Below are 26,569 nucleotides of genomic sequence, written 5' to 3' on the forward strand. Positions count from 1 at the left end.
GCAGGAGGGAGGCAGCTGCCTGGGGCCACCATGCTGCTCTGACTTGCTTCAGATGTCAGTATCAACCCACGGGAGTCAGAGGGAAACTGTGCTTCCTGCCGGGCTCACCATGATGTCCTGGGCAGGGATGGACCAGCCAGCTGGGCGTTGCATAGCTACCATGGAGTTCTGTCTCTGCTTCTTCAAGGCTCCCCAAAGCAAGAAGAGGAGGGGTGCAGAGAACAGAGGGTGTGAAAACAAGCCCTGGCGAGTCTAGCTGCATATGCTCTTGATTTAGGCAAACACTGAAGCCTGGAACTATCCAAAGATGAGAGGGATTTGCTGCTGAGTTGGTGAGCATTCTGTCACCACAGTGGATGTCACAGTGTTAGATGAGATGGGAGTTGGATATCCAGTCCATCTCAGGCTAGTGGAGGGGAGTTAGGGAGGATATTGCCCCAGCCTTCCCCTGAGCTTGGCACTGGGCCCTCACTGTTTACAAAGAGGGTCTCTATGGTTACCAAAGGTGTCTGTGCAGCATCACTTGGTCACACAGGGAGAAAGGCTGTCCTGGGTAGACTCAGGAGGAAACTGCTTGTTCCTCCACCAGTCAACACTCTGCAGAGACCCAGGGGAGGATGGTGAACAGGAAGAGGGCAAGGTGCACGTTCCTTCCCCCCAGGGGGGCACATGTTCAATGCAGAAGATGGGATGGATTCAGGACACAACAGCTTTATTCAGGATCAAGCTCGAGAGGCCTCTTGAAATAGCCTTTCCTTCCTGATTTGCTAAAATAAGTGAGAGCACGTGAGGCTGAGAACAACGCACACACAAGGCACAAATAACACCTGGGTTCCGCGGGTGAGCAGCAGTGTCCCCTTGGTTGCTTAGGAATTAGACCCAGTGACCAGGCCCAGCTTGAGGAGAGATGAAGCGGGTTAACTAGTCTGTTACAAAATGGTTGGTATGACTTTCCACACTTTCCTGTCTCTGGAGATGAGGACCCCATGGTGAGGAGGATGAGGTCTCTGTGGGAGGTGGGAGCCATACCAGTCCTCCGGGATGCTTCCGAGGCCCATGTCAGCTCCCCGGAAGCTGAGAGGGTACCATCTGCCCCTGGCAGGGGCAGAGTAATGTGACAGAAAGAGCTTGGGGCTCAAGTCCTAAGACCTGAGTTTGATCCTGATTTTGTACTGGCTGTGCACACTGGGGACATTACTTTCCTGTCTTGCGGAGACGGGCTGTTCTCTTCCCTGGGCCGCCCTGCATGCACCCTGACCCAGATCACGGGCGGGGCAACCCCTGACACATAGGATCTACTCCAGGAAGTAAGCTACATAGAATATTCTCAGGATCTTTAGCTTCTGCTTGTGAGGGTTTGGTGGGGTTGACAAAGGAAGAGCCCCTCAGTTTTTGTATTTTCCCTTGCCCAAAGTCATCCTGTAGTAACTATGATTACTCTTCTTTTTCTTTTCTTGACCATTCCCAGGGGGAGTTTGCCATTGAATTAATAAACTGTTAAAACCCAGGAATCTCAAAGTTCCTTTCCTCTTCCTATCTGGAAGTCCTATTTGTCTACCCAAGGGGAGGGAGTGAGGCCAGCCTGACTAAGCCCCATCAACAGAGCCACGACACTCACTGAGATGCAGGTTTACCCTGAGATGCTGGAGAACGTCTCACCAGCCAAATCCCCAGGAAAATGTGTCCAGGAATGAGCGCCAGCAGTCTGGAAAGCCTTACAAAATCAACCAGAGAGCAATTTGCTGAAAAACCTCCTGGCCCCCTGCCACAAGAGGCTCCTTCCCCATGCAGCTTTGCACAGAATTTAATGGACAGCAGAGGGCAATTCCAGACGCCAAACTCCTCTCCCACCTTCCTCTGGCCATGTTCGTTGGTTTTAATGATGAAGTGGAGGTCTCCTTCCCTGTGGGCTAGATAGCCCATGTCAACATAGAGGAGTCCCGCTGGTCACTTTCTGCCCTGGTCTCAGCAGCTCCCAGTCGCTAATCAAAGCTTTTATCACTACAGGGCAGATGCCAGAGACAGAAAGGCCAGGTGTGTTCCAGCCCCAGGGTGTGTGTGTCTGAGTGTTTGCACAAGCGTATATGGAGAGGACAGAGGTGGCTGCAGCTTCAGCAAGGTCAGAAAACCAGTAGCCGCCAACTGGCCTGCCCTAGGGTATCAGCACAAACTAAGTGGGTCACCTCCCACTTCCTGGGTCCCTTTCATTTCTGCAGCTCATAGAGGGAAAACTGCCTCTACATTGTGGAGGGGGAAAGAGATTGAGGGAAGCCCACTTCCCCCCCTCTCCCCTCTAGGCCTTGTTCTGTCCTGAGAACATGGTTTAAAATATTCTAGTCACAGCTCAGACTATTCAAATAAAATAGAATTTCAAACCACACGGGGCTTGTTGAGACATTCAGTCTGCTAGGATGTGTGAAAGGCAGGGGGAGGGGCGGAGACGGCCCCTGCCACTCTCCCGTCCTTTTTATTACCAGCAGCTGCAATGCTAGACACATCCCAGTGTGTCTCCCCACCCGGGGGACGCGAGCAGTTCTGACAGCTAGCGAGCGCATGAAAGCCACTGCAAGGCTCCCCTCCCCAGTGGCAATTTTAATTATTTGAACTGGAGCTCAGCAAAATTAAAATAAAATAAAATCTGAATGTGTTGTAAGTGGCTCCTCAGTTTCTTGCAGAGAATAGTTTGTGGGTAGGAGAGTGGGGCAGGGCTGGGCAGAGGTCTTTAAATATTCATGCCCCACATGCCACAGTGCAGAGCCATGGAGGTGGCGGTGTCTGCATCAAGGCCGGGCAGTGGAGAGAGGCCCTGGCGACAGTGGCTGCAGGGATCTGGAGGGCGGAGGCCAGAGCTGGCATGCTTCTGAAATGCCCAGGAAGCTGGTTGGCACAAAGGCACACCCTGGCTATGTCTCCATCATCAGCAGGCACCTGACCTAGCTCCATGTGGTTCTCAGAGCGGCTCCCCCTTCTGTCTCCACCACCTCTGTCCCCCACACCATCAGTCAATTCTAACCACCCCCTTGCACTCATCTTTCTAAAAAGGCGAGTTACATCACAATCTTTGGCGCCCCAGGTAATGGAGGATAGCTCTCAGCTTGGGCTCAGAATGAATTTCAGTCACAACAGGCAAGGACACCTATGGCTAGTCACTCTTAAGTTTCAGTGTGCATCCAAATCACCAATGGTGGGGCTTGAAAATGCAGATTCCTGGGCCCTTGTCAGTGATGTCATTCAGGAAGTCTGGGTTGGGGCCCAAGAATCTGCATCTGTCATATTTTCCAAGTGACTGCAACTGGAGAAACACAGACCTACCAGTAGCTTGTAGCCAGATTTTCAAGGAAATGCATTGAAGGCGACATCAGTTTCCCTTTGGGATCCACTGATGATTGTTGTTTCTCAAGAGTATTTTGAGTTATTCGGCAATTACTTCAACTTTCTGGAGGCCATGGACCAGGACTCTTAGGGTTTAGAGAAGATGCTCAGGGGTGGGTGTCAGCTGGGAGCTCAGTGCTTCCAGCCTGTCCCCATTGGCCTGACTCTCACCAGAGACTTCCACCCATGGCTCTATCTAGTATCCACCTTCCTGCACCAGGGTCCCATAGCCAGCGGAGGCCCCTTTAGGGTTGGAGGGAGGTTAACCTCACACAGTCCCACACAGCAACGCAACATCTGTTTCTCTGTCACCGACGTTCAGCCAACCTGGGAGAAGGAAATCAACTTCCTGCCTTCTGTATTTAGGATTCGAGGGAAACAGATGGCAGGGCTTACAAACCTGGAAATGCATATTTCTATTTTGGCCATTTATTTTTCTGATGAAAACATTTCCCCAACATTGGGAATTCAAAGACCCAGCAGCCTGAGATGAATGATTTGAAACCCTGAATGCGAAATAACTGTGAGCTGAAAATGGAGTGGTCTCCCTGCCTTCCCTTCAATCCTCGTGCTGAGCCAAGCTCTGGAAAAGGGCAGGAAATAACAGAACCCGCCCAGAGCAAATGTGACTGGAGGAACAACAAAATAGGCCAGTAAAACAAAACATCTGTTTAAGCTATTGATCAACCCAAAGGTTATTAGAGAAATGATGAAGTATTAGAAAAATATCATTTTTACCTTGACATTTCTTTTTTTTGAAATCAGGCTCACATTAAATCTAATGAAAAATAAATTTGAAGGTGAAGTGATTATAAGGATTCCCCTTGCCTATCAGACAGGCCAATCACCTCTCCTCATTTAGACTTCCTCTTAAGAAATCTCCCTTTCTAGGTGATGCTCTGAGACACCCGAGAAATATCAACGATGACTGAGTAATTCCACCATTTGCGGCGGAGAGCATGGTTTCTCAAATGCAATTTAACATAATGAATCTACTTATTTGTGCCCTGACTTCTTCCAGAAAGGATTTAAGGTGGCTCACAGAGATACATAAAACATACACTAGGAGAAGGTGAGGGTGATGGGGTAGATGTCAAGTAACAACATAAAAGCGAATCAGGAGCGAGTCTGCTGTAAACTTACTGGGTAAAGACAGACTGAACTCTACCATTCTTCTGATTAAAAAACCATCATTGATACATTTTTTCCATTCTCCTTTGTTTTATGTCCCTGAGTTTTTATTTCACAAAAAGACTGGAGGGCTTGGATTTGCCTGTACAGGAAACGGCAACCCACTGCAATATTCTTGCTGAGGAAATACCATGGACAGACTGTGGTATTACATGGGTAACTGTGGTGGGTTACAGTCCACAGAGTCACAAGAGTCGGGATTCAGGGACTAAATCGCCTCTTTCCTGCACCTCTGCTGTTCAAAGCCCCGCCTGCCGGGCACTGCTATCAGCCTGCTGAGGGGATGCGAATGTGGTCAGTTTCACAATATCCACAACTTGAAAGGCAACAAATTGCTCTGAGAGCACAGAGCTATTCCAAAAAGAAGCCAGAAAGGACTTTCTCCTGTGAGTTTACAGAAAGATAGGGTTGGCCAAATTTAAATTCAGTCCTGCCTTCCTACTGTGTGCACGATATTGTCACAATGCTGGGCCAGTGTGGAGAAGCGCAGCCTGGTTGTCAGCTAAAGTTCTCTTCCTCCTCCCCCATTCTTCTCTGCATATTTATACAGGGTTTCAGACACTGTTGGTTAATCTTTGTGCTACTTACTTTGTACAAGACTGCATGACAAGCCCTTTACAAATATTAACCTATTTAAGCTTCACCTCCCTGGGGTAGGCACTCTCCAGGTGGGAAAACTGAGGCACTGAGAGGTTATTAATGGATAAAACAAATTAGACCACCAGTCAGTGATAGAACCTGGATTGGACTCAGGTAGTTGATCCCAGAGTCCATAAGCTTAATCACTGGGCCCTCCTGGGGGTCTAAGCTCATCTCCTGGTCCCTAGAGAATATGACCTTGGGCTAAGAATCCCAGCACTGGGCTCTCAGTTCCCACACTGAAGGGGTAACAGCTACACTAACTGTCTGGGCCAGTGGCTCTGGAGGCACTTCACTGACTGCCATTGATGCCTTAGTGATATTTATGTAAGTCAAAGTGTTGATGCTTTGAGACTTTGAAACGTATTGTAAGAGACTGACATCTTTTAAAAGAATTCTGTAGAAAGTTGCTGTTACCGTTGCCTCTTAAGTCTTGGAAATATTTTGGAGGTTTGCTGACATCAAAGTTCTATTGCAAATAGTTCAGTGCAGCTGAGAGTGGTGTTTAAGGTGCAATTCTCTGCAGATGGGACTTTACCATGTTGGTAGCTACTGTCTGCCTTGAAGATGGTGCAAATGGTCCTCTGATCCTCCCGCAGGAGAACAAGAAGCCTGACCATCAGTCTATTTTGCTCATCTGAGCGCGTTCACCTGGAAGTGCCCGGAAGTGGGAGGAGCAGGCAGAGAAGTAGAGGAACACCAAGACTTGCCTCACACGGAGAGTTCTTCATGGGCGCGGGAAATGTAGCGCTGGTCACTGTGGCATTTTCAGAGGTGGGGGCGTCAGTGATGCTGAGCAATAGGGCGTGGCCTGGGCAGAGAGGAGAAGAGTCAAAACTGCACCATCCCTGTGCACTGAAGGGCCTTGGGGTGCAAGGTTAACGGGCCCCGCACTATTCTTCTCTAGCCTCAGGACTGAAGACACTGTTGCTTCTGCTGCCAGTGGGTAAGATAGCCTGCTTCTCGCTGACTATGAGACTAGGCTTGTGCAGAGGTCTTCGTTTTAAATGGCCTGTGACATTCCAGCACCATACATCTGGATTACTGCATTCCCTGATCTCCCATGGCCACCAGCTTTAGCTCATAGCCCGGGAGCAGCATGAAGCATGCTGGACTTCCCCAGGTCCACCCCTGCCCCCTGTTTCCAGTCATGCCAGTGCTTTGTCCTCCAATGGTCTCAGAACCTTCACTGTCTACTCCCCTCTCCAGAGCCCAGGTCAGCCTGTGACCCATGCCCTGACCAGGAAGACTCATTTATTCTTTTCTAAGCACTGACCTGCTGGACAACCTGGCAGAACATGAGCCTCAGTCCCATGTGGTGGTGGGAAGGAGCATCTGCAAATGTCCAGGAGTGCCTGCAGATGTTTGGTGTTGTGGAGGTGGGGGCCAGAGTGAGCCCAGGGGCCTCACTCTCAGGGGCCTCACAGAGCCCCAGATTGGACTCCAGTCATTCATTTCTGTGTTTCTCTATCTCTTAGCAAATCTTTATAGAGTTACTACCAAGTAACAAATTCAGAGGGGTCCAGAGGAAAGTAACTAGACCAGGCCAGAAATCTTAGAAAACACCCTCCCACCCTTGAGGAAAAATCAAATGGCCAGGGTTATGTAACCAGGGAGGGAAAAGACCTTCTGTGGTAGAAAGGTCATAATGGCTGTCTTCAAATATCTGAAGGGCTGCCTCTGTGGGTGAGGGCACAGTTCAGTTCTGCTGGGCTCCAGGAGACGGAAATCATGATCACTGAGAAGAATTTATAGAGGGGTGGGGCTCATCTCCAGGTAAGGGAAATGGATGTGCGACTCTGAGCCATTAAGCAACGCAAAGGGCTGCTTTTGTAGGCAGTGAGAGCCCTGTCACAAGAGGCAGCCAACAGGGCTGGACACATTTGCTATGGGTGCTGTCGGGGACTATCAGAGCAGAGACGAAGATCACGTCTCACGTCGGGCTTTGAGCTGTTTGTCTTCCCTGCTCCTGCAGACCAGGCACTGAGCATGAGGCAGTGTGGCGAGAAGGCTGGAGGAGAAGTGAGAGCTCTTGGCCTCCACATCTGGGGAGGGCCCTGCAGACTCCCCCGTGGTCCAGTAACTGAGCCTCCCTCCCAGCCGGGCCCAAAGCCAGCTCACGAGGCAGCCAGACCTGGGGACCAAGGACAGAACTGCAGGGGCGCTGAGATCCTCAGTGGTAGATTTGGACCTTGTCCTCTCTCATACTTATCATTACTATTAATTCTTAAAGGAAGCTGTAGGATGCACAAGCTTTGCTTGGAAAGAGAGGAATTTTGGTACAAGGTACTCCAGCTGGAGCAGGTAAACACAGGGGAGGGGGAAGAGACCCCCCTCCATCCTGCAGAAAGGTGGGGCCTCTGGGGCTGCTAGGCCTATCCATGGTGCACAGGGCAAGGAGAAGCCCATGACTGGATGGTGTGGCCTCTCCAGGGGCCCAGCTCTGGGAGCTGCACTGGCCCCACGGACCACCTCTGATCCCATTTCCAGGCCAGCACCTCCAGTGTGGAGTCAGCCCAGTGTGGGTGGCATCTTTTGGGTGCGTGGAGACCCCATGCCACTCTGGCAGTCAAGCAGGGCCTGTGAGAAGATGGACTACAAAAGAAGGGTGGGAGTTGCCAGTTTCAGCTGGATGTAGTGGTAGGGTTTGGCTGAGGAAGTTGGGCCCCAGGAAATGATCTAGATACAGCAAGTTTCCTAGGCACGATACTGGGGCAAGTGACAGGAGGACCTCCCTGAGTCCCAGTCTCCCACATCATAAAGTCTCCCACCTCTCTGCAGGAAGGAGGGGGTCTCTCTCCCCTCCCCTCCGCTCCCCTGTGTTTACTTGCTCCAGCTGGAGTCCCTTGTACAAAATTCCTCTCTTTTCAGGCAAAGATTGTGCAATAAGGAAAAATAACTGTTTTCCTTATTTCTCAGTCAATTCTGTGCCTAATACACAGCAGGTTTCAACAAACTTGTCAAATTACTATTATTGTTACTGTTCTTATTTTTCAGCTAATCTTTTATCAAAGTTCTCATTTTAAGGATCAAAGGGTAACGTCAGCTTTGGCTTGATTTAATCACTCGAATGCCTAAGGGGGTCTGAAGAAATTGTGTGGGCACACCCCAGGACAGACGGGGGGAGGTCCAGTGGCTCTGGGTGGTGCCCCAATTCCGCTGTGGCCAGGTAGGCACCAGGGAAGGGAAGAGAGGGTGGTACCTTGATGGTCCTGGAACCGGGCATCCTTTAAGGCCCGGACTTGCCACTGGGGCATGTGGGGTGATGGTGAGCTTTGGGTCCAGCCGCAGAAGCCATCCTCGAAGTCACAGTAAAAACCAGCAGGGAGTTTACCTGCAGGAAGAGCACAGGGGCATGATCATTGCCAGGACTGCTAAACCCAAAACATCAAGTAAAATTAGCCAGGCATGACCATTCTCTTTAATAACAGCTCCCCAACCAGACCCACAATGTCTAATGCTGCTCATAGTGAAGAGAAGCCTAATCCCTAACTTGTACATGTGCTGGCTTACTGTTTTCTGATCTTCTGAAAATAATAATAACTTCACAGTATGGGGTATCATTAACCCAGCTTTATACATCAGGAAGCAGAGGCTCAGCGATGTTAAGCAACTTAACCAAAGTCACAGAGTCAACAAGCAACCCTGCTGGGATTTGAACCCAGCTCTTCTGCCTTATTTATTTATTTTTGCCTGTGTTGGGTCCTTGCTGCTGTGCACAGGTTTTCTCTGATTGAGGACAGCAGGGGCTACTCTTCGTTGCAGGGGATGGGCTTCTCATTGTGGTGGCTTCTCCTGTTGCAGAGCACAGGCTCAAGGGCACACGGGCTTCAGCAGTTGTGGCACACGGGCTCACTTGCCCCACAGCATGTGGAATCTTCCTGGACCAGGGATCAAACCTATGTCCCTGGCATTGGCAGGAGAATTCTTAACCCCTGGACCACAAGGGAAGTCCCTCTTCTGCTTTTAAATTCTGTGCTCTTCACACAGATCCACCATGAACAGGACCCTAGAAAAGCCAGTGTATATATATATCTCACTGAACTACACCTCCAGTGATCGGCACAATGATAAGAATGTGGTGGTGGCAGTGGTAGTGCTGGCTGGAAGGTGGTTGGTTTGGGTCCCTCAAACCACCTCTGTCTGCAGAGACACATACTGCTCAAAACTATTTGTTTCCCTTTATTTCCCAATCCCCTTGCAGTTAAGTGAAACCCCATGGCTGGTTCTGGCCAGTGACATGTGAATGGAAGTGATGTGTGTCTCCTCTGGAGTGAGGCTGTGAAAAGCCCTGGTGTAGATTTCAGTCTCTCTCTTCTCCTGCTGAAGTGACCAAGGAGGATTCTCATTCCCGGGAGCGCTGCTGCAGGAAGATGGTGCTTCTGCCAGCAGGAGCGATCCTGTGGGGTAGAGGCCCCTCCCCCCAACCCTCAGTGGACAGGAAGAATCGTAAATGTTATGTTAAGCCACTGGAATCTGGGGATGGTTTATTACTGCAGCATAACCTAGCCTATCCTGACTAAGCAACCCCAGCCCTTGGGGCCTCTTTATATCATCTGTTGGCTCAGCATAAACGGTCCTGTTAGCACTTTTCTCCTTATCAGCCTGACCTCAGGTCCCATTAAAGAGGCCACCGTCAGTTCTAGAGACCATATATTTCCCCACGGACCACAGAGAAGGACGGGAGCAGAGGGGTAGAGAGAGCTCCCTTGCTTCAGCTCACTCATAGAATAGCTGGAAGGTTCTCAGCCCTGAGGAGCTAGTGGGCTTTCCAGACTACCCTGACGGTGCCCAACAGCCCTGGCCAGGCCTGTCTCCACGGGGGAGCTCTCGAGCAGGGCCCAGCACCCTCAGTCTCCTTTCTCTGTCTCAGCCTCCTTGGCAGCAGCAGGCTGACAACCAGGGCCCTAACACTTCCTGGCTGTGACAGCACCTTAGTGAATTATTACTCATTTCCCCCTGATTCTCTGTGCATTTCACACAGAGGCAGAATTATAAATTAAAACAGGCTGTCACTGACTCTGAGCATCTCTTCCCATTTATACCCCCCTGAAGAAATCATCCCCACCCCAGTCCCACATGTTCCTCTGATTAAAAATCCAAAAGCTAAGGGGATCTTTCTATTTTATTTTTTATGCCCCCCTCAAGGAATTTCACATTCACTTCTTTAGCAAAAACTAACTGGTAGCTGGAAGCGACCTTCCAGAAAACGTCCTTCACACATGCGCTTAAACCAAGACCACGATGGAAGATTCCAACAGGCAATGACGGGCTCCAGGTAGAAGGAAGACGCGGGGCTGAGCTGGGTCCTGCACAGCATATCGCCCCCTCCTCATTCTTCCAGGAAGTGGAGGCAGAGAACTTAGCCTGACTTACCGGTGTTGGTGCCTCATCAGCACCGGACACCTGAGCTCTGGTCCGAACCTCTCTGCTTTCTGCAAGTGGCCCCAGACAAGTCACTTCCTTCCCCAGCTCCCTCATCTGTAAAGTGGGGTAAGGTAGTGTATATTTCACAGGGCTGTTTTGAGGACAAAGTAAGGGAAAGAGTATGGAGACATTCTGTAAACATAGCAGTGGTGGCATTATGAATCATCATTCATATCTAGGCAGGGAAACTCAACATCTGAAACTGCCAACACTGCCCTAGGGGCCAGAGACGGGTCCCTCAGCTCCTCTCTGGAAATGCCTGGGCCTTCCACTGGGACAGGAATGAGGAAAGTCATTGGCATTCTCCACCTTCTGGAAACCCATTCTTGTCCTAACTTGGCATAGGATCCAGGGTGAGCTGAGGTCATAAGACCCTTTCTTTTTGGATGATTGAATAAAGGAAGACGAGATAGGCCAAAATAGGTCAATGGGCAACTTATGTGACAACTAAAATCTTGAAGGGTGGGCAGTGGTGCTGAGAGGATTTCTACCTCTGTAAGAACATCAGAACATGTGCTCAGCAAGGAGCCAGTCCTGAGGAAGATGGTGGGGTGGGTGCCAGCATCAAGCCCTTGGCGGATCAGACTGGGGTGGGGAAATTGCTGCTAAGACCATTGCTGAGCAGTGTTGGCACCCCGTGTTGGATCTAAGGTGTTACCTCATCCATCTCAAGCACCGACTCAGTGCCTGGCATGTTGCAGGGTCTCAATACTTATTTGTTGAATGAAATGGGAGTTGGTCGATCTCAGGGTCAGGAAGGAGGAAATGACAACCCACTCCAGTATTCTTGCCCAGAGAATCCCATGGACAGAGGAGCCTGGCAGGCTATAGTCCATGAGGTTGCAAAGGGTGAGGACACGACTGAGTGCTAACACTTTCACTTTCTTCAGTCCCCTAACTCTCTGCCACTTAGAATGTGGTCCAGGAGCCAGTCACACCTGCATCACCAGTGAAACTGTTAGTTGTGCAGAATCTCAGGTCTCCCCTCCCTACCCGCACCTACTGAATCAGAATTTGCATTTTTTATGCTCTTCACATGACTCCCAGGCACCTTAATGTCTGAAAGGCACTGCTGTAACCCACCCTCTTCTTGGGCTGCAGCCAGGTACTTCGTTGGCTGGATGGCCAAATCGGCTATGTGTGGGTCAGTCAATCCCACAACATTCGGCAATTATGACACCTGATTCCACTCTAAGAGAGACAAATTGTTCAGGTCACAGAGATGTGACCTCAGCAGCAGCTGCAGGAGCTGCCAAGTATAAACTCCAGGCCAAACGATACTACTTCTTTTCCTTCCTGTGTGACAACTCTGTTAACATTTTTGATAAATATGTGTTATACATTTCCTCAAAAATATAGTCATGGGAAAAATGCTAGAAGAAATACATCAAAATATTATGGTTATCTCTGAATGTCGAGAGGGAGGATTATGGGCAATAGTTATTTTCTCCTGTGTACTTTTTGATTTTCCAAATATTTTACAACCAACATGTTTTATTTTACAATAAAGAAATAAACCTAAAAAAAAAAACCCAAACTGTTTTTGCCTGACAGGAAGAGTATCCCAATAAACAGATGAGATTATTGAGTATGTGGAGGGGGAGTGAGCTGCCTGCAACATTGAGTGAATCCATGACCCACCCACCTGACCGTTTTCTGGGACACTGCATGCCTTCAAGGCCAATGCTCAGGACACAGAGGGAACCTTGAAGACCCCCTTCAATGGGTCACAGCATTCGGGGATGTAGACCTGAACTGGCTATGTTTAAGTAGAAAGAGGTGTATGGTGTATGGGCTTGGAGGATGGGATGTGAACGGACACGTTCCTGGAGAAGGACAAGAGCAGTGCCACCTCCATTTCGGGTCCCCAACTTGTCTCAGTCAGAAATGCCCCTCAAGGTTGAGCCTGATAATCTGAGTGAAGCTTAGTGTGAGTGTCTAATTCTTTCTGGGGAAACTGTGGGAAGTTGAGGCTGGGAGTTGACAGGATACCACCTACTTTTTACCTCTAAATTTCAACCATGGTTGAACACCCTGGCTTAAGTTTAGTGACCTTCATGGGGACATCCCCAAAATCTTAAAGTGACTACTGCTCAGAGAATATGTTCCAACAGGTTCCAGACCACCTGGGATGGACCAGATGAAGTCAAGAGCATTATCTTTAACGCATCATGGACAACAGCACCTCAGCAAGCATCATGTTCCAACTCATATTACTGATGAGGAAACTGAGGCCTAGAGGGTAGAGACGAATGATCTGAGTGCCCCCCAGAAGAGCTCTGGATCTTCCCTGCCTTTTCCTGGCCTCTTCTTCCTGCGTGGATATGTGGTGAGAGTTGTATTGGAAATTGCTGGGAACTCATGAAACTAGTGAGTCTGGCTTGCAGTGACTAAGAGCATGGGCTTTGAAGTCAGCCTGGATCTGAATCACTGCTCAGCCACTGGCTAGCAGTCTGATGGACTCCAGGTTCCTCATCTGTAACATGGGCACAATAGCATTATTGCAATAGGATTGCTGTGAGGGTGAAATAAGTTAATGCATGAAGAGTGTTCAGAGCAGCTCCGAGCATATAGAAAATTCTCAATGTTAGTTGTTACTGTGACTATTGTTATTATCTTCATGGAGTTGGTTTCCAGAATCAACATTAGCCAGTGTGATGGGGAAAATGGCTTAAATGCTGAGAGAACAGGGGTGCTCATAAAAGGAAAAGGATATTTACCAAGAGTACAACCAAGATCAGAGTGGCAAAAAGATCAGAATAACCCTCCTTCTGATTGGACTTTCCTTCTACCAACCGACTACTGTAGCAAAGAGCTCAGTGGGGTGTTCTCCAGGATGGAGCGGTCATTCTGACAGCTGGTCAGAGCAACTTTTCAAGTGTGGCTGAAAAGGCTTCTGGGCTCCAGGTGCCCACCCTCCTTACTGGAAACAGGCTGCCCTCAAGCTTGGAGTTGGCCCTGAAAACCCATTAATGGCAAGCCCCAAAATGGTGGGAAAGTGCCCTAAATCCACAGTAATGAGCTGGATCCCGCAGGCTCAAAGCTCTAATCATAGCTCTGTTCCCGACATGCTGCGTGACCCTGAACAAATCAATTACCTTCTCTGTGCTTTCATTTTCCCAATTGTAAATCAGGGCATGGACTGCCTGACCTGTGTCCCAGCTGGGAAGTGGGTATAAAAAACTTTGAAAAGGCCAAGGCAAAGTCACACAGCTCAGAGGCACTGCTGGAAATACTATAGAGACAAATAACTAGAGAGAGACACACATGCAGACTGGGTCCGGGGCAGCAAGGGTGGGCCTGGCTTCTTGTTGGTCCCTGTGTGTGTAGTGAGAGCTTGGAGAAAAAGCCAGGAGCAGAACAGTTGTGGAACAAGCTAAGGGCTTACCTGCTGCTCATTACCGAGTTTTATCTAAACAACCACTATTCCATGATTATTGGAAAACGTCACTAGAAAGTTTTGTATAAAAAGGAAGATTTTAAAATTGAAAAATTGATTTCTTTACTGTTTCACTTGAAAGGGAATATATAAAACCTTCTTTCTGTTAAGGGAAAAATCTGTCCTCCAAATGACCTCGGGGACACTGTGAACTTCTTAGAGCTGTCTGGCAGGCGGGCCACAGTGTCCTGGAGCCACTGTATCTGAAGGGCACTGCCTTGGCTGCCCAGGGCCCCACCCCTGGCTGCTGTGTCCTTTCCCAACCACGATCCCCTTGTTTCACTCCCTGCCTGTGTGTTGGATTTTCAGCTCTATGAAGACAGAGGCTGTGTTATTCGTCTGTGCTCCAGGACACTTTTTAGTTCACTTTACATGTGTTCTGTATGTGCCTGCGGTTTTCCTGGAAGAAATGTCTAGAGTGTTCACTCCTCCCCAGGCGGCTGCTGAGAACACTGTCTTCAAGTGGAGTGAGCACTGGGCTGGGAGTCAACTCTGCCCCTAACTCCCAGTGAGACCTCAGCAAGTTGTGTCCTCTGGGGAGCCCAGGCTCCCCAACTCATGTATTCATTTTAATCAACAAAGAGTCAGTGAGCACGTATGCTGCACCAGGAATCATCAGAGATCTTGGTATGGGGAAGAGTACCAGACCCACTCTGTCCATATCAGGGGAGAGAGGCATGGAAACCACCTCCAAGAAATGTAATGGATGCACCCCCACTAGGATGGCTAACATAAAAAAGGCAGACAACAGTAAGTGTTGATGAGGATATGGGGAAACTGGAAACCCTTATACATTATTGGTGGGAATGTAAGATGGTATAGCCATTTTGGAAAACAGCTTGGAAGTTCCTCAAAATGTTAAATATAGAGTTATTATATGACCCAGCAAATCTATTCCTAGGTAGGAAATCTCATTTCAAAGAGAAATGAAAACATCTGTCTACACAAAAACTTGTATATGAATATTCACAACAGCCCCAAAGTGGAAACAACCCAAATGCTCATCCACTGATGAATGGATAAACAAAATATGGTATAGCAGTACAATAAAATAGTTTTTGGAGATAAAAAGGAATCAAGTATTGACATGTGCTAGAACACGGATGGGCCTCAAAAACATTATGCTAAGTGAAAGAAGCTAATCACAAAAGACCACATATTATCCGATTCCATTTGTATGAAATGCACATCTATAGAAACAGTAAGTAGATTAGTGGTTACTTAGGGCTAGCGGGAGCTGAGGGGGGAAGAGGCGGAGGAAGCTTAAGGGGGAGGGATATGAGGGAATTGAGAGATTGCCGGGGGTTTCTTTTTGGAGTGATAAAAATGTTCTAAAATTAGATTGCAGTAATGGCTGCATAGTTGTGACTACACTTAAATTGTACACTTTAAATGAGTGAATTGTATGGTACGTAAATTATATCTCTCAAAAGATGTTAAAAAGTAATGAATATTATGGTGTATGGATGCGGGGCGGGGGTGGGGTTGCATGGAGGAAGAAGAACCAACTGTACTGGTTGGCAATGGTCAGAAGATGCTTCTCAGAGGGACTGACTTTTGAAGTGAGCCTTGAAAGAGCAGATGTGACTTAAGATGGGAAAGGGCATTCCAGGAAGGGAAAGGACACAAACAAATTCAGGACGGTGTGAGGGAGCTCAGAGGAGGTTTGATATGGCTGGAACTGGGGTACATGGAAGGCTGTGAGGATAAGGGAGGCATGTGGGTGATGAAAGAAAAGCTTAAAAAATGAAGGAGATCTGGGCCTCGAAGGTTTCACATGTCATGTTCTAGTTGGGCTGTAGTCTGCACATTTTCTCTATATGTGAGGATGCTGAGAGCATAACATAAGATCTCGCTTGGTTCTTAATTGCACGGTATTTCCAGACCATGCGTCTTAGCTCCATCTTTTGAAGACTTGTGTAGTTTTGAAAGTTGCCACTGGGAGGACAAAAGTGTCACTGGACGTAAGGTAGGTTGCTCAAGCTTGCCTGCCTCGGGTGGTGGGGGAAGGGGGGGATGTGAGCACTGGGTGGGGCGGGTGGGGCAGCCCCATCTACTCACGGCACAGCTGGCCCTCGTCTTCTCCCTGGGCACAGTCCTGGTGGAAGTCACAGGCCTGCCCGAGCTGAAGGACTGTCCCATTCCAGCAAGTGAAGGAACTCTGCAAGGCCATCTTGGAGCCCGGGGACGTTCCTGGAGGGCACACAGAGACACAACCCTGGTCAGCTCAGCAGTCCCGCAGGAAGGCTGTAGAGAGGCATCCCTCCGTACCGTTCATAGCTCACAGCCTGAGAGAACCCTGGCTTCAGTCTGGGCCAAACCAGAGTTAACACCAGGAGGCGGAGAGGAAGTCAGAGCCCTGACCCCACAGACCCCTGGCTGTGATGTCAGTGGTAGAGTGGCCTGAGCTTTGAGCCATGCTACCCCAACACTGTGGGGTCCTCCAACCTGTGGCTTTAGTGTTCCAGGTGGACAGCCTACAGGGTCACAAAGCTGCCCTCTCCCTCTCATGGCAGGGGCTTGCTGGAGGTGGCCCTGGGCCCTCTTCCACAGGCTAGTCCCGGAAGGGCTCACTTTGTCAGCAGATGGCAGATGGCCACCTGTCACTGTCCAGCCTAGCTGGACATTCTCAGTAGCTCTTGGGCATGGGAAACACACACAGGCCCTGCTTCCTTTGGGAATCAGATCTAAACTCTTTAACCTGTTCTTAAACGTTCTCTGTGATCTGGGTCCAAATTTCCTTTCCTGTCTCACTTCTCTTGGTCTCTCCCCATGATACCTGGGCTCCAGATCCACCTGGCCTTGGTTGGATGCAACCTGGTGCTAGAATACCCATTCCCAGAACATCTTCTCCACCAAGTTGCCTGAGCCTCTGTGTGTTCCCAGCCCTAGCCAGTGCCCAGTTTACAAAAACTGTGAACATTACAAAATGCCTCCCCATCAACATCCATATCCCAATCCCCCAAACCTGGAAATATGTTACTTTATGTAGCTCGCTGTGATCTTTAGATGGCAGGTTATCCTGATTATCCAGGTGGGCCCAATGTAATCACAGGGTTCTTATGAGATGGTGACGAGATAGTCAAATTGAGAAGCAGGCCCGATGAGGGCAGCAAGATTTTGGAGTCATGGGAGGAAGAGGTTGAAGGTATTTAGTATAACAAGAAAAATTTTCCTTCACTTTTGCTTGCTGATTTCTAGTTTCCAAAGTATTTTTTTCTTATGCCTTATACATGCTCATGAAATACACTTAGGACCTTGTTGCCCTCATTCTCAGTCCTACCAAAGAAAACATGAGCAAAATAAAATGCTTGTAAAGTCTTCCCCAGCCTATGAAACAAATGTAAGCGGTGTCCTGTTTTATTCACACCTTATGATTAGGCCTTGTTTCTCATTATGTGTTTTCATGAACACGTGCATGTTTCATACACCAATTACTTGTCATTCCCCAAATAGCTTTTATTTTTACAGTTCCTTTTACTTTCCTTCATTTGAAAAATATATGTCTATTGTCTAAAGTTCAAAACCAGGGTAAAAATCAACAAAACAATGCTCAGAATCCCACTACCCAGAGGCCATAATTTTTAACATCTCGGTAGATTTCTCTTTTGTTTTTGGCCTGTGCTTTAAAAGTGTGTAGAGTTGTGTCATGTGTATACATTGCTTAAATCAATTGAGGTTATATTGCAAGCTTTTTCTAGGGTTTAAAAATTCCCCATAAGAATACTTTTTAACGGCTACAATACTACGTGATATGTACCATAATTTATTTCAACATTATTCAGTGATCAGATTGTTAGACTGTTTATAATAACACTTTGAAGAATATCTTTGAGCATAAATTTTTACCTGCCTTTCAGATTATTTTCATAGGATAGATTCCCAGAAGTGGAATTACTGAATCAAAGGGTATAAACATTTTAAAGGCCCTTGATACATATTGCCAAATTGCTTTCTAGAAGTTAATCCAATTTATACTCTCACCAGCTGTGTTCATACATGCATGCCCCTCTTACTACATCCTGGCCAGCTCTGAACATTATCGTGATTTTTAACTAAAAGTATTTCCCTGCTGTTTTATTTGTATTTCTTTGCTAGTGAGGGTGAATATTTTTTTCCACAAGTTACTAGTTTTATCTTACCCTGATTTTTAGGGAATTGCCCACTTCCTTTTGCCAATTTACCTTTTAGGTTCTCCATGTTTTCCTACTGAATTGTATGAGATTATTAACAAGGATGTGAAACTATTTATCACATGCTTGGCCTTCCCCCCCCCCCCCAGTATTTTATATGTATTTTCATTCTGTTTATAACGCATCTTGATATCCAGGAGTTTTAAAATTTGTATGTAGTCCAAACCTACATATTTTCCTTGGTGTTTTCTTCTTCTTTTGTGCCTTTGCTAGTGAGAGTGTTTGTTCCGTGTGGGGTCAGTAAGTAAGGTGTGGGTTGCCTTTTGTAGTCTTTGAGTTGCTCTCTCACTGCAAGGTTGCCCTCTCATTAGTGATAAAGAACCCGCCTGCTAATGCAGGAGACATAAAAGATCCCTGAGTCAGGAAGATCCCCTGGAGGAAAGCACGACAACCCACTCCAGTATTCTTGCCTGGAGAACCCTATGGACAGAGGAGCCCGGCAGGCTTCAGTCCATAGGGTTGCACAGAGTTGGACATGACTGAAGTGACTTAGCACACAACTAGCTGTTTGGATGCCTGTCTTCTTCACCAAACTGTAAGTGACTTGAAGGGAGGGATCAAGTCTTACCTCCATGAATCTACAACAGTGCTTTGTATAGAGCTCTCCTCACCCCAATATTTGGGACTTGAACTGTAGTATGTATTAACTATGGATGCAATCATCATGCCGGCTTTATATTGACAGTTGAGAATACAAAGGTTCAGAGTGGTCACATGGCTTGCTGAGAGATTGGTGGAAACCCACATTTTCACATCTTGGTCTCTATCTTTTGCACCCTGTCTGTGGGGTCCCCCTACAAGGTGATGGGTGGTATGGAGGACGTGCTCAGGAGTGGTGATAATGGATACAAAAGGGCAGGGAGTCAGTACCCTGTCCTTAACTCACAAACCCAGATGGAGGAGGGGTCCAGTCATGGGAGGGGGTGCTGCTTTCATCCTCTGGGTGCCCTGGCGTTTATCCCCAGGACCTCTCTGCTGCACAGCCACAGTCCAGAGAAGCCGTCTCCTCCAGCCCTGCTTCTACCAACTCTTCCTCATCTTCTTTTCCCAGCTGGATACTTACAGGCTCCCTGGCATAGCCTCCTCCATACCACAGGGAACTTTATGCTTGTGAGAGATTCAATTAGATGGACGCCTGGTACTCTGATCTCTACTGCCAGCCCAAACTCAAAACTAATGAGGTGCAACAAAAAACAACCGCTCTGTCTTCTCAAGTTCTTTTTTTATGGGGCCCATAAATTTCAAGCAGGAAAGTACCCTTGGTGAACGGTTTTAATCAAGGGCCCGAGTTTCTGAAACAGCATCCTTTCTGTGGTTGTGAAATGACAATCCTGGCTTGTGGAGTAGGGTAAACTGAGGCTCTGGATGGTTGCAGCCTGCTCCAATGCAGCAGGGAAAGGGCAGAGCCTGGGAAAGAAGATCCAGCACCCACGTCCTGAGGTCTTCCAGCCACAGGTTCTGGTGATACACGGAAACCACTGAAACACCAAATGCCCTAATCACAGAAAGATTAGGGAGAGCTAAGATCACGTCACTTCGGGGAGACTGATGCTGGGGTTTTTTTCCTTAGTAAGGGTCTTCTCTATGGAAATTTATTTATTACCTTTGAGGAGGCAGTTTTTTCCTGAATAACAATATAAGTCACTGGGCTTCCCCGGTGGCGCTAGAGGTGAAACCACCTGCCAGTGCAGGAGACATAAGAGGTGTGGGTTTGATCCCTGGGTCAGGAAGATGCCCTTGGAGGAGGGCATGGCAAACCACTCCAGTATTCTTGCCTGGAGAATCCCATGGACAGAGGAGCCTGGCAGGCTGCAGTCCATAGGGTCTCAAAAAGTCGGACACGACTGCAGCGGCTTAGCACATGGGAGTAGTAAGCCGCCACCGTTCCTTACCTTGTATAGCACTGTAATAGCTTAGAACGTGCTTTCCCAATCCTTCTCTGTTTGAACCTCATAAAAAACTGGCAGAACAGTTATTATTATTCCCATTTGATTAATCAGAAGAATGAGGATTCAAGAGATTAAATAACGGAGAAAGAAACGCTTTCTAATTAGGAGTGCAGTACAAAATCCAACCAGTTATTTGCTAGGTGCTTTGCCTGAGGTCTCACAGGTAGTAAACCACAGGGAAGACCCAGAACTTGGTCAGGTGACCTCAGATGGGGTTCTTCTCCCATCACTTGTGTTAGATCACCTTCTGAAGCAGCACCCTGACTGCCCAGGGAGTCACTTGGGAAGTTAGAAATACTGTTGATATTCGGGCCCCACAGGGACCAATGAAACCAGTGTTTCTGGAGGACAGACTCTTGGTACCAGGGTATGAAAAGCTCCTGGGGTACTTCTCTGGTGGCCCAGTGTTTGAGAATCTGCCTGCCAATGCAGGGGACACAGGTTCGATCCTTGGTCCAGGAAGATCCCACAAGCCATGGAGCAACTAAGCCCAAGCACCAAAACTAGTGAGCCTGCGTTCTAGAGCCTGTGCTCCGCGACAAGAGAAACCGCCCAAAGGGGAGGCTGTGCACCGCAACCAAGAGTAGCCCTGCTGCCGCAACTAGAGAAGCAACCGAGACCCTGCACAGCCAAGAATAAAATAAGTAGGTAAATAAATAAAAGCGTCTGGAGTGGTTCTCATGAGCGTAGGGTTGAGGGCGACTTCCTTGGAGGGCTGGAGGATTTGGCCCTGAGCTCCTATGTGTCGTAGGTGGGTCTTTTACCTCCATGGTTCTCCAGTGCCCCCTGGTACAGTGAGGGAGTCGTCTCAGACCTAACCTCCAGGACCCCTTCCATCTTCAACATCCTAATTCTGGGATTCTGAGCAGTGGTTGTTGGTAACTATCTGTTTAAAGGGTTGCTCGGATATAGTTCGTGCTGTCTTTATTAATGCTGACCACTTAATGGCTTTCTTGGAGCCTGCTGCCAAGTCACTCAGCCAGCGAGCTTCCCCTGTTGTCTCCTGCCGTCTCGGTCATCTGTCATTTCCATCTTGGAATATCTCTCCTGAAATAGCATGCCACACTTGCCTGCCTGCTTATCTCCTCTCTGGGTGAGGGAGAAACCAGTTCAGACTTGCACCTGAGATGCGTGCGGCCCCGGTCAGGTTACGTGAACCGCTGATTGACACTGAGTGATTCATTGGGTGTGCTCACTGGGAATGATTCCTTCTCCCTAATTGCTCATTCAAAACAGAAACCCACACCTACGCCCCTTCTTCAATCGTGTTTCAGAGACTTCATGCTACAAAATCTACACAACTCTCCTAACTCAAATTTCTTTTTTAAATGAATGTCAGATTTTAGGGCACTTAATTAATTTTTAATTATGGTGATTTATGTGACATTAAAAAAGGCACAGTTGTATCAGCTTTTGGGCTGTCTCCCACCTGCTTGCTCTTACCTAACTGATGACACTCGTTAAAGGGGGAAAATTTGAGTGCTGCATCAGTGGAAGTTGCGGGGGGAGGTTGCAGATCTTGCTCTTAAATGAAAGAGAAGCAGAGACTATAGTGGGAAGAGACCGGCTTCTAGAGTGTGAGGAGGTCAGGAGTGGGGCTGGAAGTTGAGCCAGGCTCCCAGTGGAAACTTACTGTTTCCCAGGATGAGGACAATCAGGTGTTCAAGGGTAAATAAGCCCAGAGACATGAAAATGAATGGTGACATGATGAGGATGTAGTCAAACAATGTGCACAGGCTAACAGCCGCCGCCACCGTGCTGATGTTAATGGAGGTGTTGGAAGGCCTGGGAACTGTGTAAATTAAACCTGGCAGAGACCAGTCCTGTTGAGGGCTTTGGCCTCATAAATTGTAGTGCGGACAACCTCATTAAAGAACTGGCGTCTTGGGTTCCTACTCAAAATGTAAATTGGTGTGGAGAGGGCCTGGCTTCAGAGGCCAAGAGGGCAGGATGAGGAAGTGCTGTGCTAGGAGTCCGGAGAGCTGGTTTGAGGACTTGTCTTGCCACTAGTAAGATTCATGGAAGCATGAGCCAGTCACTCTTCTGGGCCTCAGTTTCCTTGTTTGTAGACTGTCCACAGCCAGTCACTCACATTTACTATGGGCTGGGTGTGTTTGCAGACTCTCTGCATAAAAGTCACACTAAGTTTGGTAATCATGCTACTTCCAGGCCCCGCTGCAGACCTACAGAGTCAGAAGATCTCAGAGTGGGGCTCTGGAACCAGCATGTTCCACAAGCTCCCTCCCTGAGCGACAACTAGGTACACCAAAATCTGAGACCTCTAGTGCTAAGGAAGTTAACCGATCTTCAGTTCCTTCTCTCCTTGGAAGAATCCCAAGCCTTCCAGCACTACCCCACTCTCATGGTGACAATTCCTTCCTTGATCCAGGGCTCGCATTTCTGTTATGATTCCAGCAGACCCAAGGCACCACTATGTTCGGTTTGTGTTGATAAGACCCCTAAGGTGCAGACAGACTAATACTAGGTTCCACTCTCCTCTTCTACCAGCTGGTGGTGTGAACTTGGACATATCCTCACAGGCTTGTCTCTTCTATAAATCAGGGAGGCTGTTCTAATATACAGGATTTTTGTGAGGATCAAATGACATTGGGTACATAAAACACTACATGGGTTTCTTAGGAACTAAAGAGTATCCCAAAGAGTTTGGGAGAATTGGCCATGGACGTTGGGTGGAAAGTTGTCAGTGAAGGGGTTGACCAGGCCAAATTTTGGAGGCAGACAGTACCTCTGGAGAGCCCTTATGCCTGATGTGTTAGTTACTCAGTCGTGTCCGACTCTTTGCGACCCCATGGACTGTAGCCTGCCAGGCTCTTCCATCCATGGGATTTTCCAGGCAAGCATACTGGAGTGCATTGCCATTTCCTTCTCCAGGGGATCTTCCTGACTGAGGGATTGAACCCGGGTCTCCTGCAATGCAGGCAGACTGTTTACCATCTAAGCTACCAGGGAAGCCCTCATGTCCCATAGAGAAGATGAAACCCTTTCAGCAAAACAAGGTGCAAACAAACCCAATAGTAATTTGTGACATAAATAATAGCTATGAAGAGTAATTGCAAGGAAGAATTTCTAAGATTATTTGTCTCTAGTGTCACCCTCACCACCAGAGTTAGCTTTCTGAGCCCAGCTCCCTTTAGGTCCTAATCCTAAACCTTTGCTGGTTTCCTTGGCCTTCAGTTCAAACTGAGGCTTTGCACACCCAGCCAGCCCACTTTCCCAGCATCACTGTGTGTTTTGCATCTTTAGCTGAAGACCATGACTTGCGGTTTCTTGAACATGCAGCCATGGCTACAGCCTTTATATAATCCAATCTGGTGGGCTAGATTCATCTTCTCCATCTGAGCAATTCCTCCTAACTCAGATGTCACTTTCCCCGATTGCTTGTTCTTCTCCCTTGAAGAAAGATGTATGCCTCCCTCTGGGGTTCTCTGGTAATCACTATACACCTTTAATGGTGAACTCATCACCCCCACTGGAGATTATGTTTGCATTGCTAACTTCTCCCACTAAATTCTAAATTCTTTGAGGCAGGGGGTCCATCTTATTTTATCTCCTGGAGAGTGCCTGGCACATAGTAAGTGCTAGTAAATGTATGCTGAAGAAGTACAAAATAGATTACCTATTTTAAGTAGAAAAATGGGATGAGGTAGAATTTCCTGGCATTCTGGAAACTACTGATTCCTTTAGGTACTGTAGCAATTCCATACACACATCCTCCCCCCTCAGCCAAAATCCCATGCAAGTTTTGGATTAGTGAACAATGTTCAGAGATTCTACTAAGAACCTGGGGTTAGGGTAGTGAACAGAAGGTGACATGGGTGACCTGGTTTGATGGGTAGGCCATGGGAACCTTCTCTGGGGAGGAGATATTCGAGCTGCTACTGAAGGAGAAGAGGAGTCAGTCAGCCATGTGGAAAGCTGTAGAGGAGCAGGAACTGCATTGCCGGGAGTGGGAAATGATACTAAGGATCTAGAAGCAGACCAAAGGCCAGTGTGGCTCAAAAGGATCACAAGGGCCAGGAGGGTCATGAAGAGTGGATGGGAAGGGAAGCAGAGGCCCAGTCAGGCAAGATCTCACAGGCTGTGGGAAGGGGTGTGAATTTTGCTTAAGGAGTTTAGACAAAGACTGAAAATAATTTGATTTCTAAAAAGGTTGTTCTGAGCAATTTAGGGGTTTCCCTAGTGGACCACAGCCTTGTCTGACTCAATGAAACTATGAACCATGCCGTGTAGGGCCACCCAAGATGGATGGGTTATGGTGGAGAGTTCTGACGAAACGTGGTCCACTGGAGAAGGGAATGGCAAACCACTTCAGTATTCCTGCCTTGAGAACCCCATGAACAGTATGAAAAGGCAAAAAGATAGGACACTGAAAGATGAACTCCCCAGGTCGGGAGGTGCCCAATATGCTACTGGAGATCAGTGGAGAAATAACTCCAGAAAGAATGAAGAGACGGAGCCAAAGCAAAAACAACACCCAGCAGTGGATGTGACTGGTGATGGAAGCAAGGTCCAATGCTGTAAAGAGCAATATTGCATAGGAACCTGGAATGTTAGGTCCATGAATCAAGGCAAATTGGAAGTGATCAAACAGGAGATGGCAAGAGTGAACGTCGACACTCTAGGAATCAGTGAACTAAAATGGACTGGAATGGGTGAATTTAACTCAGATGACCATTATATCTATTACTGTAAGCAAGAATCCCTTAGAAGAAATGAGTAGCCATCATAGTCAGCAGTATTTGGATGCAGTCTCAAAAATGACAGAATGATCTCTGTTCATTTCCAAGGCAAACATTCAATATCACCGTAATCCAAGTTTATGCCCTGACCAGTAATGCTGAAGAAACTGAAGTTGAACAGTTCTATGAAGACCTACAAGACCTTCTAAAATTAACACCCAAAAAAGATGTCCATTTCATTATAGGGGACTGGAATGCAAAAGTAAGAAGTCAAGAAACACCTGGAGTAACAGGCAAATTTGTCTTGGAGTACAGAATGAAGTAGGGCAAAGGCTAATAGCATTCTGCCAAGGGAACACACTGGTCATAGCAAACACCCTCTTCCAATGACACAAGAGAAGACTCTACAAATGGACACCACCAGATGGTCAACATCAAAATCAGATTGATTATATTCTTTGCAGCCAAAGATGGAGAAACTCTATACAGTCAGCAAAAACAAGACCAGGAGCTGACTGTGGCTCAGATCATGAACTTCTTACTGCCAAATTCAGACTTAAATTGAAGAAAGTAGGGAAAACCACTAGACCATTCAGGTATGACCTAAATCAAACCCCTAACAATTATACAGCAGAAGTGAGAAATAGATTTAAGGGAATAGATCTGATAGACAGAGTGCCTGATGAACTATGGATGGAGGTTCGTGACATTGTATAGGAGACAGGGAGCAAGACCATCCCCAAGAAAAAGAAATGCAAAAAAGCAAAGTGGCTGTCAGAGGAGGCCTTACAAATAGCTGTGAAAAGAAGAGAAGCGAAAAGCAAAGGAGAAAAGGAAAGATATACCCCCATTTGAATGCAGAGTTCCAAAGAATAGCCAGGAGAGATAAGAAAGCCTTCCTCAGTGATCAGTGCAAAGAAACAGAGGAAAACAATAGAATGGGAAAGACTAGAGATCTTTTCAAGAAAATTAGAGATACCAAGGGAACATTTCATGCAAAGATGTGCTCAATAAAGGACAGAAATGGTATGGACCTAACAGAAGCAGAAGATATTAAGAAGAGGTGGCAAGAATACACAGAAGAACTATACAAAAAATATCTTCACGACCCAGATAATCACGATGGTGTGATCACTCACCTTGAGCCAGACATCCTGGAATGTGAAGTCAAGTGGGCCTTAAGAAGCATCACTATGAACAAAGCTAGTGGAGGTGATGGAATTCCAGTTGAGCTGTTTCAAATTCTAAGATATGATGCTGTGAAAGTGCTGCACTCTATATGTCAGCAAATTTGGAAAACTCAACAGTGGCCACAGGACTGGAAAAGGTCCGTTTTCATTCCAATCCCTAAGAAAGGCAATGCCAAAGAATGCTCAAACTACCGCACAATTGCTTTCATCTCACATGCTAGTAAAGTAATGCTCAAAATTCTCCAAGCCAGGTTTCAACAATACGTGAACTGTGAACTTCCAGATGTTCAAGCTGATTTTAGAAAAGGCAGAGGAACCAGAGGTAAAATTGCCAACATCTGCTGGATCATCGAAAAAGCAAGAAAGTTTCAGAAGAACATCTTTTTCTGTTTTATTGACTATGCCAAAGCCTTTGACTGTGTGGATCACAAACTGGAAAATTCTGAAAGAGATGGGAATACCAGACCAC

At 47.5% G+C, this 26,569-nt stretch overlaps 1 protein-coding gene across 1 annotated transcript in view; it reads right to left on the reverse strand.

Annotated features, from left to right (window-relative positions):
* Positions 1–26,569, reverse strand: part of ALK (ALK receptor tyrosine kinase) — a 725,373-nt gene that overhangs the window by 111,859 nt on the left and 586,945 nt on the right. The window contains exons 6-8 of the mRNA XM_043917489.1: positions 16,130–16,261; positions 8,405–8,536; positions 5,913–6,013 (exon numbers count right to left, since the gene is read on the reverse strand). Coding sequence (XP_043773424.1) covers positions 5,913–6,013; positions 8,405–8,536; positions 16,130–16,261 — 365 coding nt within the window. The remainder of the gene's footprint in view (positions 1–5,912; positions 6,014–8,404; positions 8,537–16,129; positions 16,262–26,569) is intronic.

The sequence above is a fragment of the Cervus elaphus genome, chromosome 11 (assembly GCF_910594005.1).
Source record: "Cervus elaphus chromosome 11, mCerEla1.1, whole genome shotgun sequence".
NCBI lineage: Eukaryota > Metazoa > Chordata > Mammalia > Artiodactyla > Cervidae > Cervus > Cervus elaphus.